Source organism: Nuphar pumila, chromosome 8, assembly GCF_984573655.1.
Source record: "Nuphar pumila chromosome 8, dmNupPumi1.hap1.1, whole genome shotgun sequence".
Taxonomy (NCBI): domain Eukaryota; kingdom Viridiplantae; phylum Streptophyta; class Magnoliopsida; order Nymphaeales; family Nymphaeaceae; genus Nuphar; species Nuphar pumila.
The window spans coordinates 115,844,573-115,858,434 of NC_143256.1; the positions used below are offsets into that span (position 1 = coordinate 115,844,573).

General features: G+C 37.7%; 1 protein-coding gene across 2 annotated transcripts in view; it reads left to right on the forward strand.

Annotated features, from left to right (window-relative positions):
* Positions 1-837: 837 nt before the first annotated feature.
* LOC149830327 (outer envelope protein 80, chloroplastic-like) overlaps positions 838-13,862 on the forward strand; it is a 37,629-nt gene continuing 24,604 nt past the window's right edge. For both annotated transcript variants that reach the window (XR_016433856.1, XM_090016448.1), the window contains exons 1-10: positions 838-1,406; positions 2,097-2,190; positions 2,326-2,408; positions 2,508-2,605; positions 2,696-2,765; positions 4,311-4,404; positions 8,587-8,668; positions 8,739-8,774; positions 9,057-9,210; positions 9,304-9,444. Coding sequence is in view for 1 of the 2 variants with exons in the window: in XM_090016448.1 (XP_089872574.1) it covers positions 858-1,406; positions 2,097-2,190; positions 2,326-2,408; positions 2,508-2,605; positions 2,696-2,765; positions 4,311-4,404; positions 8,587-8,668; positions 8,739-8,774; positions 9,057-9,210; positions 9,304-9,444 (1,401 nt within the window). In the remaining variant the exon portion in view is untranslated. The remainder of the gene's footprint in view (positions 1,407-2,096; positions 2,191-2,325; positions 2,409-2,507; positions 2,606-2,695; positions 2,766-4,310; positions 4,405-8,586; positions 8,669-8,738; positions 8,775-9,056; positions 9,211-9,303; positions 9,445-13,862) is intronic.

Sequence of the window (13,862 nt, forward strand, 5' to 3'; positions counted from 1 at the left end):
CAAGACACTTCCAGTGAATTAGTTTTGACTTTTAAAATCCAAATTGTTTATGGTTTTATCCCATGTTCACTTTGAGGGTGCATGTTAAAAATATGTTTTGAATCGGTCAAATCTGGTTTTGGGTTGAGTAGTTATAACATATTATAATTATAAATACCCAATCATATCAAGGGTATTATTGTAATCTCTTACAATCTTGATATCTATATATTGTTGGACAACCCTACAATAGGGTGAGACGACAAATTGAGAATCTATCTCCTTTTTTTTTTCTTTTTTGTCTATAGTTTGTAGAGAAACCCTATTTCAAAGGCGTCTTACATAGATCTCCTTTTAAGTAAGAGTTTGCGTTATCCAAAAATCTAAACATATATAGCAAGAATTTCACCACTTCCATACATGTGGGGGTTAAAAAGGTCATAGTAAAGTTGGGTATTTGCGATTTTGGACATGAGGAGAATAGCAAAATTTTTAAGGCATTTTAGAAACAAGTCATATTTTATGTAAAATACAAACATTTTCCAATATAAAAATGCCAATCTAGAATATATTTCATTTCATTCTATCTAGTACTGACCCGGACTTATATTCGGGCCTACTGATAAAATTTTGGATCTAAACCGGGTCAACCATGACTATACACTTATATCCGACCCGTCTTAGTCCTAGACTACTCTGGACTGGGCTGTGGATCCCATCATTCTTACCGGACCGACCAAAAAGTAACCGGATCCAGATCATGATCCGAAGCCTTCACGGACCCAATTTTATCAGTTATGGCGAGCACCGCTTCATCCACTTTCCGTCCATGCAAAGAATCCCCGCCACCGGATTCCGGCGGAAACCGGCGGAGAAAGATGCCGGAAAACGAGATCCCTCGCTTGAACCGGCCAGATCCCGTCCGGTTCGTATCGTCTTGGGTAAAGATCCCCGCCCCCTCTCTTCCGATTCCCCACCGCCACCACCGATTCTCCTTCAGCCTCTCCAAAACCCTAGAAATCCTAAAAGCCCTCATCCCCGTCCGGAGCTTCCCGTTTTCCGGCGTTAACAGTCTCATCTGCTCGTCTTCCCTGGGGTTTTCGAGGCTGGAGGAGAAGAAAACCGCCGGAAATGCACCGGAGAGGGAGGCCGCTGGCCCCATTGTCCGGCCGGGCCGACACCCGAAGGAGGACGAGGAGAGGGTTTTGATAAGCGAGGTGCTGGTCCGGAACAAGGTCGGGGAGGAGTTGGAGAGCAAGGAGTTGGAGGCTGCGGCGGCGGCGGCGCTCAAGGCTTGCCGGCCGAACTCGGCCCTCACCGTCAGGGAGGTTCACGAGGACGTGCTCCGAGTGATCGACAGTGGGTTATTTACGTCGTGCATGCCGGTTGCAGTCGACACCCGCGATGGAATTCGGTTGATTTTTCAGGTTTAATTATCTCTTAATTTCGATCAATTTAGCCAATTTCTCCTGTTTTAATGTTGGTGGGATTGTCTGTTAATTCTTATAAATTTTTTCCGTTTTATCGTTGTTGCTTTATTGGAGTGTTTGGAGTTGAATTTAGTCGATTTGTTTGGATTAAGTAATTTGTTCAATCTTTTCATTTTCATTGCTTTGTTGCTTCCCTCCGGGAATTCGAGCTATTCTTACAATGGGTAACATTGGCATTGGGTGCATTACCATTCTCTTCCTGAATGGATCGTTGGTGCAGAGGAAAGAAAGATTTTCAACGTACTTGTTGGGATTTCGCTTTTCTTTCTTTTTTTTTTTTTGGTATACTTTGGATAAAATCATGATTCTTGCCATTTTGCAAGTTGACCGTTCTTCAAATTTTGGACTTTTTTTTGGTGCGGGCTTGCTGATCCTTTTTGTTCTACATTTGTGTTTTTTTAGCTAAGATTTAGATGCAGAGTTACTTGGCTTTCTCTGTGTTTTGCCTTGCGATTCTTAACGCACAGTGAATAAAAGTTTTTTTAACTATTTCCTAGTTCTATCCGTGCAATGTGATTTTGTTTCATTGGTTCTTGATATTTATTTTGAAGTTGGTATTCTTAGTTTGTATTTTGTCAAAAAACTTCTTTTTGCTTCCCCCTTTGTCAACTTCTTTGGCGATTCTAGGTAGAACCAAATCAAGAGTTTCAAGGCCTGATATGTGAGGGGGCAAATGTTCTTCCTGTCAAATTTTTGGATGATGCTTTCCGTGATGGATATGGTATGTTCTTTGGATGGGTTTTGTTTAGCATATATTTCCAAACGGTAGAGTAGGTTGCCAGTTTCTGTGACCATGTTACCATGTTTTAAATTTCACAGCTTTTGAATTAAGTTAATCTGTTATTAAGTTGTGCAGGAAAAGTTGTCAATGTTAGGCACTTGGATGAAGTCATATATTCCATTAATGGGTGGTACATGGAGCGTGGCCTGTTTGGAATGGTTTGTGCTTGTTCCTTCATGTGAAGTTCAATTGTGATCAGCTTTCTTTTGAAGTTAAAGATTGAGTTCTTTGCAAATAATGCGTGTTTGGTGTTGTAGGTGTCAGATATTGAGATGCTTTCAGGTGGAATCCTTAAACTAAAAGTTTCAGAGGCTGAGGTCAATAACATCACTATCCGTTTCCTTGATAGAAGGACGTAATAATCTTACTTTTTCTTGACATTTTCAAGATATTTATCATTCAAATTGTGTTACCAATATCAAATTATTCTTCTTTGCAAGATTAGTGGGGAGCCAACTACTGGAAAGACAAAGCCTGAAACGATAATTCAACAACTAACAACCCAAAAAGAACAGGTCCGTTATTATGGATGTATAAAATTGTGCTCATTTTTTTTTTCAAATCTGGTTGCTGGAGTGTTCTGTGGATGTTAATAATGAACTTTTATCACAAATATCATTCCCATGAATTTATCAGCCAGGGGATATCTTGTGAGGCTTCGTCAAATTGATTTCTCTTAGAAACGTATGAGCAAAATGTTGTAGGATTAAATAAAATGGAAAAAGTAAAATATAAAAAAATTACTCTTAGTATTGTAATTTCAGAGACGACATTAAGATAATTATGCATTTTATTGTAGGTTAGTATCTCTAACTAATCTTCTCTCATCTGATATCAATATACTTGTCCTTCTAATATTATATAATCTCTATTCTGTGTTATTCTTAGTTTTAATCCTTGACTTGAAATTAAAGCATAAAGTGTACATATACTTTTATCATCATCATTGTTCGGTATCACTAGCATTGTCTCATCTTAGCCATATCCAACCTGCATGTCAGCCATCTCTTGAGTCTTATTACTTTAATTTTTCGTGTCTGATGTTAAACCCTGAGAATGTATATAGAGGCAGATACCCCAAGTTTTTCCATCCAACTCTATCATGTTTGGTTGTAGTTACAAGAGATTGTATATTAGAAATCCTGTATTTTTGCAGCTCGATTGCTCTTCTGACTTTGCAATGAATTAATTTTATATATCAGTACACTTTCTTACATGCATTCAATTACACCTCAGTAACTGATGGAGAATAACTCCAACTAAGAATTATAAAAGAACATTTTTACCAATCTGATGTGTAAGAATGAAGTCCTCTCGGAGTTATCTGTTGATACAACATGCTGTATTTTTCTCCACACACACACACACAGGGTTAGTATTTGCTACAATTGATTCTACCTACAAGTGACTTAGCAATTTTTTGTTTTATAATCTAACCTCATAGATGTCAAGTAGATGCTCCTTAGTAGGAACTGGATTTTAGACCACTGGAATCCGACATGTGTATTGGCTTTTCCGGTGATGCAAAAATCGACAACCGTAAATGCACCAAATTTTCCTGACTCAAAAAACATGTTTTTTCATTGAAAAAACACGACCCCAGGGTCAATTCCCCCTAAATCAAACATACTCAACACATCTATGAGGTTAGATTGAGTAAAACAACTTATATCAAGAGGTTCCAACTAGATTATATGTAAAATCAATTTATCAATATATATCCATATATATGCATGTATGCTTGCTTGCGTATTGGTTTATGGTTTGGTAACTGTAGTGCACTAAGTATTTGCTTTGGTAGCACATGCCCATATATTCCACTCCTTTTTCCTTTTTTAACAATTAATACTCAAGAGAGAGGCACAAAAACATCCTATAAATGGCTCTGTTTCAACCTTTTGCCCATGGACTGTGAAAATTCAAGATGTTCTTGGCTTGTCACTATATGGTCATCTTAGGCTGATGGGAAAAGGTTACTCTGTTTTCTTGCCATGAGTAATTGTTGTCCTTAACTTCATTTCTTGTTAGTTTACATGAAATGATAAACTACTTGTGTGTAGGTGTACAGCATGCAACAAGGAAAAAGGGATGTAGAAACAGTCTTAACAATGGGAATCATGGAAGATGTTAGCATTATTCCTCAACCAGCAGGAGGTAGTGTGCAGTTCTGCCTTGTCAACCAGACTCTTTCCTTTTGTAATTTTGAGCTGCTAATTCCTTGACAAGTTTATGACGTTTAGTAGCTTGCCCAGACTACATTTGAAACAAAGTAAATAACAAAAGTTGATTCTTCTTACATTTCTAAAGTGTGACTACTAAGTATCACTTGATTCTTCACTAACAAAAGTTTGCTATCATAGTTAAACATTCATCAAGCTATGATTACAAGAATTATTAGGCTCTTTTGGGTAGCTAGGTGTTAGAGGGAGTTATTAAGGCAAAGTGTGAGGCACAAGCAAGAAGATGAAAAGAGAAACCATTAGAAGAAAGCTTCATTGATCCACTAAAATGAATGGTTACAATAGTATATAGAGATCGATCCCTCTAGGGCACTACAAGACGAAAATGGTGGACTCTACAACTAAGGAAAAATACAATAATGCCCCTATAAATAATGATATGTACATAAAGAGGGGGCCAATACATAGAATAGTAAAACACATATTCCACTTCTCAACATTCGGGTATCCGGAGAAATAAAAGGCCTCCAATTCCTAGAATTGACAAATAATTCCTCCCAGAGGAGGTAATTGCAAATTCTATTTTGGGTGCATAGGCAAGGGTGTAAAGCCATAAACTACCTCCTCACCACCTTTTTTGCTAGATTACCATCAGTTGGGGAGTCTGACCCAACTCTCCCCCAAATCCTTAATTCCTGTCCCAACCACTGGGTCCCAAACAGAGCCATAAAGTAAAAGAGTTTTGGTGAACTTATCAACATCCAGTGGAAGCTGTAGAAAGGAATTATTGGAGATGAGAGATGAAAAGGAGTCAGCTTAAGGATACAAAGCTAGCAAGCAGTGCAAATATCCAACAATGTGGGTCTAATTACAAGGGGAGATTCCACTTCCTGCGACAGAGTCTAATCCAAGATTGATCCATGGTGATTGGTTTGAGATCTGCCCAATTGCTGACCTTCTTATGCATGTGTGTATGGAGAGGTAGTGTCTGTGGATGCCATTGAAGACCTTGGTGTTTTCCTCTTTTCATGAAGACTGCAATGTAAGCAACAATGCAATGGAAAACCTTTCTTGCCAGTAATCTTTATCCAGTAGTATTTGCAGTAACTTTGAGACCTTTGAAGGATAACTTTCTCTGGCCAGCCATGCTAAAAGTCTAATAATAGAGTTCCTAGTTGTCTAAGCATTAAGAAAATAAATAGAGATGAAATGCTGTTAACTTTCACAAGGAAATCCTTTTCATGTGTAAATCTGTGGGATATGCCTTCTTCTTGTTTCTATGGTATAGCATAAACCCTTGTGTTCCTTTTTTTTTCCCTTCAGCTTGTTTTTAAACTTTCTTTATGGTTTCTTATTCTCTAAATCTTTTCAATTTTTCTATTAGAAGAAAATGAAATGTTTGCTGGTTCAGTCACTGGGTTAACTCAGGTATGACTGTATGATCATTACAAATATAGATCATCGATCATCTGTGCTCTCTACCAATATAATAGGATTTCTTAAACTTGTCTTATTTCATGTGAGTATTTTTCAATTTGAAACAGTTGGTGTCATGCCTCCAAAACCAACCAATGATCAGTCTCAAGGTGTGACTATTAGGCTGCTCATTAGTGTCTGCGGGCTTACAGAAACCTGATAGAGTTACAAAAGAATCTTGGTCACTTTCAAAATATAAAATGTGTAGTTTGCAAAATTAATTCAATTTCAAAATAATAATTATTAGTATAAACAATACTTTAAAATTTTATTGTCTTAAATCATGTCCAATTCACTCCCACCAGAGTTTCAAGGGTTGAACAAAATCCCTTCATTACTATTGATGCACCAATAAACATTTAATGCCAATCTCATTGGGCTAACAATACCAACTGGTGATGGGTCTACTTATGATGATTCAATTCCCGAGAGTAGTCAAGACACAAGGCCAATATCTTCAACGATAATATTTAATCCCATTAACTAGATCAAAGGGTCTATCAAACCCAAGACCAATCCACTGAGTTGGTAGAACTCCTATGATAAGTCTTTGGGCCATTTAAACATGTAATACCAACACCAGAGGCCTTCCTTGGGATGGTTGTGGTGAGTCAATTTAACCAGCTAGCAGTTCAATACAATTACAATACAGTAGGTGAATGGACCTTAAATTCACAAATACTTCAAAAGTGAAAGCTATTGCTATTTTAGGCATTCACATATACTTTCAAAGATATGTATTCTAAATCTTTTAGAAAAACAATCCTCTAAAATAATTAGGTATTTGTAAACCGTAGATGACATATACGTTATTCAATAGCTTTCAATAAAAAAATTTCTTGTAACAAATAGATCTAGAAATAAGCAAATTAGCTAGCACTGAATTGCATCTAGTTTCTTAAAATAAGAAAGATAACTTCAATTATAAATTTCAATTAATACTTTACACAAATGAACAACTTGAGTTATAAACTGTAACTAATAAAATATTATCAAAATATAACTTTCTAATTACAAGTTAAAACTAATCACTTACAATATGAAGAAAACCTCTAATTATAACTAAATCAAAATATAATTCTAATTAGAAGTTGTAAATAATAGCTTAAGGAGATTAACTCTAGTTATGAGGCATAATTAATAACTTATAATCAAAATATAACTCTAGTTACAAGTAGCAAATTGTAACTTACATGAAGTAGGTCTCTCTCTCCCTATGGGTCGACCTCTAGCAGGACACCTAGAAGATGGGAAGGGGGGTCCTAACTCTCTCCTATTTATAAATCTCCGAGCTCACTTAGGTATTGCCACCAAATCAGCCATTTCATTTATGTAACAAATGTACAATGACACCCAACTGCTTGAGATGCCCACACATTATTTTGATTTCACATTTAAGTTTACACCCAACTGGTAGGGGTGTCAACTTGTTAATTTGCATTACATTCATGTTGACATCCAACTACTTGGTGTGTCTACCCTTTATGTTGACACACATCTACTTGAGGTGTCAACACATTAAATGGCCACTCAGTTGGTTGTTTAAATTTTTTCATGTTTATTGCCATTAAAAGATAAATGCTAATAATAATTAATTAATTATTATATTTTCCCTTTATGGCCATCCACTACAATACCTGGACAACTATGACCTTGGTTTAACTTTTATAAACGACCTTAATTTGACTTTTATAAAATACTTATAATAGCCATCTTCTAAAATTCTTGGACAATTATAACCTTGATTTGACTTTTACAAATGACCTTGGTTTGATTTTTACAAAAGTCTTACAATAGCCGTCTCCTATAATTCTTACACAATTATAACTAGGGGGTGTTAACGATTTTGACCAAGTGATACAGGTATCAGATCTGGATTTGGGTCCAACCAGATTTTTATAAGAAAAAGCATAATCAGATCCGATAAGAATTACATAAACCAGACCCAGTCCATACTCGGTAAAATAATTTTTTTTAAAGTTTTTACATTGAAAAATTACAGATCTTAGTCGAAACTCGGGTCAGACCCGGGTTTGGTATAAAATTTCATAAACCATACCCTACCCATTTAATAATCAGAGCTCATGGGTCTGACCCAGATGGTTAATCCGGCATGCTTCTTTGTAACCAAAACCTGACACTATAGGATCTGGTACGGTTCGGGATTGGACCATACTCGATCCATTGACACCCCTAATTATAACCTTGGTTTGACTTTTACAAATGACCTTGGTTTCACTTTTACAAAAGACTTACAATAGTCATCTCCTACAATTCCTGGACAATTATAACTTTTGTTTGACTTTTACAAATGACTTGGTTTGACTTTTACAAATGACTTGGTTTGACTTTTACAAATGACTTACAATAAGCTTCCCCTACAATTCCTAGACAATTATAACCATGGTTGACTTTTACAAATGACCATGGTTTGATTTTGACAAAAGATTAATGTATTATAGTTGGAATATTTTTTCTATTCTTTCCCTTTGTCGATCTTGGGCTTATATTTTTTTGAAAACTTTACTGCTTGTAAAGACTTGCTTGAGAACTCTGAAAAGATCATAAAAATGCTGCCACTATTCTTGTCTAGATAACCTTTTTTGGTATTATTGTTGTCAGTATAAATCTTAAGGTTTGTTTTTCTTACACCCACTAGAGTGACAGTTGTATTGTTCAGATACTGGTAGGGTCGATCTGACGATGAATGTCGTTGAGCGAGTCAGTGGAGGTTTCTCTGCTGGTGGTGGAATTTCAAGCGGGTAGGTTACTGTTTAAATGTAGTACTGCACATGCTTAATTTTTCATTTGCTAACTTCCTTCTATATACAGGATAACAAGTGGCCCCCTTTCAGGATTAATTGGGAGGTAAAATCCTTCTGTTTTCCAACTTACGAATCTTAATCCTATCTTGTTTGTGCTTTTTTTTTCTGCTGGATATTTTTACTCATGAAGCTTTTGAAACTGGGACATAGGTCAGCACAAGTTTCTTTGAGTTGTCTTTTTGATCATGTTGATGCATGCCTTATATTTGACAAAAGTTGTGAATGGTTATTTGATACCTTTTGTTTTTCAAACATCAAAGGACATCTCATTTGATAATTTGTACCTTATTTCTTGTACTGATTTCCAGTCTCATGTTGATTGCAGCTTTGCATATTCCCACAGAAATTTGTTTGGAAGCAATCAGAAACTTAACATATCATTGGAGAGAGGACAGATTGATTCTATATTCCGTATAAATTACACAGACCCATGGATTGAAGGAGATGACAAGAGGACGTCGAGATCAATCATGATCCAGGTGCTGTGAAAATGTTTGTGATATGTTACATGCATTGGTGAAAACATGTGTTCATGTTCTCTTAACGTAATTTATTTCTGATTTTCAATGTAGAACTCGAGGACGCCAGGGACCCTCATTCATGGGAACCAGTCTGATCATGGTGGAATAACAATTGGTCGAGTAACTGCTGTCATCGAATTTGGTAGGCCTTACAGACCAAAATGGAGTGGAACTGCAGGTTTTATTTTTCAGGTAATATCATCAAGCACATTACTTAGAAGACATGAAATTTTGCCTTGTCTTCCTAACACTCAATTGAACATTTTCATTCAAATATCGGTGGGCTGTACTGTTCCATCTTACAAAACCCAAGGGTGCTTCTGGTGCATCATTTTGTTTGTATGGTAAGATACAAAATGTCTTATTTTGGGCGGAGATTTTCTTTCCTCGTGTTTGCTTGGCATCACATTCTGGAGTGTTGTGCCTTGTAAAGACATGATGCCATGGAAAAGTGCAGCTGGAGTGTTGTGCGATCGTAGAATGCCATTGCGGTTGAAGGGAAAGTTTTATAGGACGACTATTAGGCCCGCTTTACTATATGGTACGGAATGTTGGGCTGCCAAGAGACATCATATTAAAAAAATGAGTGTAGCTGAGATGCGTATGCTTAGATGGATGTGTGGAAATACAATAAAAGATAAGATTCGGAACAAGGAGATACATAAGAAGGTAGGCGTTGCACCCATTGAAAATAAGATGAGAGAGAATCGTTTACGGTGGTTTGGACATATTCGGTGAAGGCCTAATGATGCTCCAGTTAGAAGGATGGAGAAATGGGAAAATATATTAGTTAAAAGAGGTCGGGGTAGGCCTAGGAAGACATGGATGGAGATGATAGGAAAGGATATGGATGCTTTGAACCTCACCAAGGACATGGCATTGGATAAAAATGATTGGAGGAGAAGGATTCATGTGGAAGACTCAGAATGATTTTCTTTTTTGGTTCATATCGCCGACCCCAATTGTTTTGGGATGAAGGCGTTGTTGTTGTTGTTGTTGTGTTTGCTTGGCATCACATTCTGATTGGATATCATGAGATAAATTTGTGTATATCACTGAGATGAATTCAGTATAAAGAACTTTAAAACTTCAGCTAGCTCTCTCTCTCTCTCTCTCTCTTATGCATGTCCATATATCATCATCATCAGGCCTTATTTAGAATCAGCTTGTCAAGTCCATTTTCTCCATAAGTTCTATTTAAAGAAGCCTGAGTCATGCTGGCTATTCATGTCTCCGTTTATGTTTCTCTCAAGGCTGGGCGATGGTTATTGTAGGTTATAGAAATTGGAGGGTTTTCGGTCAAAATTTCTTGGAGACCACTATTTGGGAGTAGGGTGTTGAGCAAAGATTTGCATTTTAGGGGGGAATGTGCTTTTGTTAACAGGTTGAAAATAGGGCTTTTGAAGTCTCTCTTAGAGAGGAAATGTTTGTGAAGCTTCAGTTGAAGCAAAGGTGCTGGGGAAGGGTTTGGCATTAAGAGGGGGGGTGGGGGTGGATTTGCTTTTTGCTTGCTGGATGTTTACACATTATCTTTTTGGGAGAAGATGTTTGTAAAGCTTTCAGTTGGAGTCCTTCCTTTCCTGCAATTCCCAACTCCTTAAACCCCATAAAGTTTTGCCTTGTAAAGACATGATGCCATTGTTCACTGTTGTTGTGTGTGTGTGTGTGTGTGCACATGCATGTGCATGCATCTGTCACACACACAAACACGCATGCATGCACATGCATCTGTTGCCAATAACCCAAGAGGCTATTCAAGTCTTTGCCATCTCCACCAAGATCTGCTGCTCCAAGTCAAGTGCAGATCTTCTTTTAGATTGCATAGACTTGGATAGCCTCTTGAGTTTTGGCTACATGCAGTGTGGATAGGCTTGGGATGGATTCCTGACTGTCCAAGTTTCAATGGATACACCCACATCTGGATGTAGTCTATTCAAAACTTATCTGTTGTAGTTTTATTACAATCACAAGTGACTTGCTCATCTTGCCGCATCAGGGTAGACTGGCTTAGAAAGCAGAAATAGCAATGATATGAGTCACTTGGTTCATGTACACCAATAGCAAGACTATTGCAAGAAGTCAACCATAGCTTTATTGGTCTATGTGACCTGCTTAGTTTGCAATGTTACTAGATCAATGCTCTAGCCTATGGTACCCGGACACTCCATTTTTTCCTCTATACCCGTGTCGACACGCGTATCCCTGTGTCGACACTTGAACACGCCATTTTCTGTACATACAAGTTTGTATTTAATTTATAATTTATAATTTATAATTATATTTTCAGTTTATAACTTTATATTTTCAGTATATAATTAAATGAGTATAACAAAGGAGAGGAGCAAGACATAGGCACACAATGCACACAATTTTTAACGTGGTTCAGATATGAAGGATCCTACATCCATGACAGCCCTCACCTCAACTCCCCCAACTGTGAGGGGTGTCCTCTATTGCTGGATATTTATAGAGTTACAAGAGAGAGTCCTTGTATGACTCTCTTGGATCTACAAGAGTCCTAGTGGGACGTTTTTTATGAGAGTCCTTGTATGGCTCTCTTTGATCTACAAGAGTCCTAATAGAACTTTTTTTATGATTGGAAAGTAAGAGACCATATACATTGTGAACAACTTCTATGCCCAAGAAATAATGTAAGGGTTCAAGATCCTAGTAAGAGACCATCTACATTATGAACTTCTATGCCCAAGAAATAATGTAAGGGGTCAAGATCCTTCAAGGCAAAGCTTTGACCAAGTCGTTGAATGAGAGAGTGAACAAACGACGAAGAGCTGCTTGTGACAAGAATATCATCAACATACACTAATATGTATATAGTTAATTGTGGTTTATGCAAAACAAAGAGAGAGACATCTGTCTTAGACTCCATGAAACCATTGGCCAAAAGAGCATTATTGAGATGTTGGTACCACTCTCGAAGGGCCTGTTTGAGGCCGTAAAGAGCTCGATTGAGCTTACACACATGGTGAGGAAAGCGGGGATCCTTGAACCCAGGTGGTTGCTCTATATAAGCCTCTTCATTAATGGACCCGTGAAGAAAAGCATTATGAACATCAAGTTGGTGAACGAGTCACTACTGACCGAGAGCCACAGAAAGAACAACACAAATAGTGAGAGGTTTGACAACAAGACTAAACATTTTAAAATAATCAATGCTTTCTTCCTGATGAAAACCTTTAGCTACAAGATGAGTTTTGTACCGCTCTAGAGGACCATCAACCTTCCTTTTAATATGATAAATTCATTTGCAACTAATATGATTATGTGAAGGAGCAGAAGGTACAAGAATCCAAGTGTCATTCTTAAGCAGAGTTACCGGAAGCTTCTTAGGTAGGTGGGAAGCTCGCTTCCCGAAAACTCGCTTCGGAAGCACGATACTCCTCGCTTCTGAAACTTCATGAGAAGCTCGATTCTCCCATGCTTCTTCTATGCTTCTCATACACATGGTCTATGCATACTATATACTTTTCTCATGTTTCTTTTCATCTTTTTCATGTATTTTCTCACGTTTTCACTCACTTTCCATGTACTTTCTTTAAATTGGTAATCATCATTGTTAGATTTTAACAAAAAAATTAACCCTTTTACAGAAAAATCATGAAATATAAGAATGATCAATTTTATTTTAGTTTTTATTTGTTTCTTGTTTGATTCTATATTGTTTCATTTTTTATTCATATTTTGCTTTTAAATTGAAACTTCACTTCTCGCTTCGTATAAATTTGAAAATGCCTCGCTTCTCGCTTCCCATATCGTTTCTCGCTTCCGCTTCCGCTTCCTAGTTTGGCAACCTTGTTCTTAAGTAAGGCGGAGAATTTGGTGTGCATGGCGTCACACTAGTGGGATTGGGTTTGAGCCTGTTTAAAGATAGTAGGTTCAATATTGGTGAATCATTTAGACAGGAGGGCAATAGGTAAGGGATGCTTGGTAGCTTGGAACAGTCAAGGCTTAAAGGTGCCATTATGAGCACAGGTGGTCATTGGGTGAGTTCGGAGAGGCGAGGCAGGGATGGCCTGAGCAGGTAAGGCTGTAAGGGTAGGTCCAACGTCAACAAGCAATGGAGTCCCAAGTGCAGAAGAGGGAGGAGTGGACGTGAGCTACCCTACTGGGGTAGGGTGTGGGTCAGAGGGAGCCACATAGGGAGGTGGGGCTGCGACAAGTGGAAAAGGGATCGGGTGGGTTGCCTGGCTGGGTTTAGGCATAGGTCGCTGACTTTGGAAAGGAAAGGATTCTTCATAAAAAATTACATGACGAGAGACAATGACTTTTTGGTTAGTGGGGTTTAGACACAGATATCCCTGGTGAGTAGGACTATACCCTAAAATTATATGTCGTGAGGACTTATAATCTAATTTGTGGGCTTGATAAGGTTTGAGGTAAGGGTAACAAGCACATCAAATTCTTAAAAATGTGTAATTTGGTGTTTGTTTGAATAGGACTTCAAGCAAAGAGGTGTAGGTAAGTGATTAATCAAATAAACGGAGCTGGAAAAGGCATAAGGCCAAAACTGGGTCAGGACATGGGCGTGAGCCATGAGAGAAAGACTGGTTTTGACAATGTGTCAATGTTTTCTCTCGGCTGATATGTTTTTC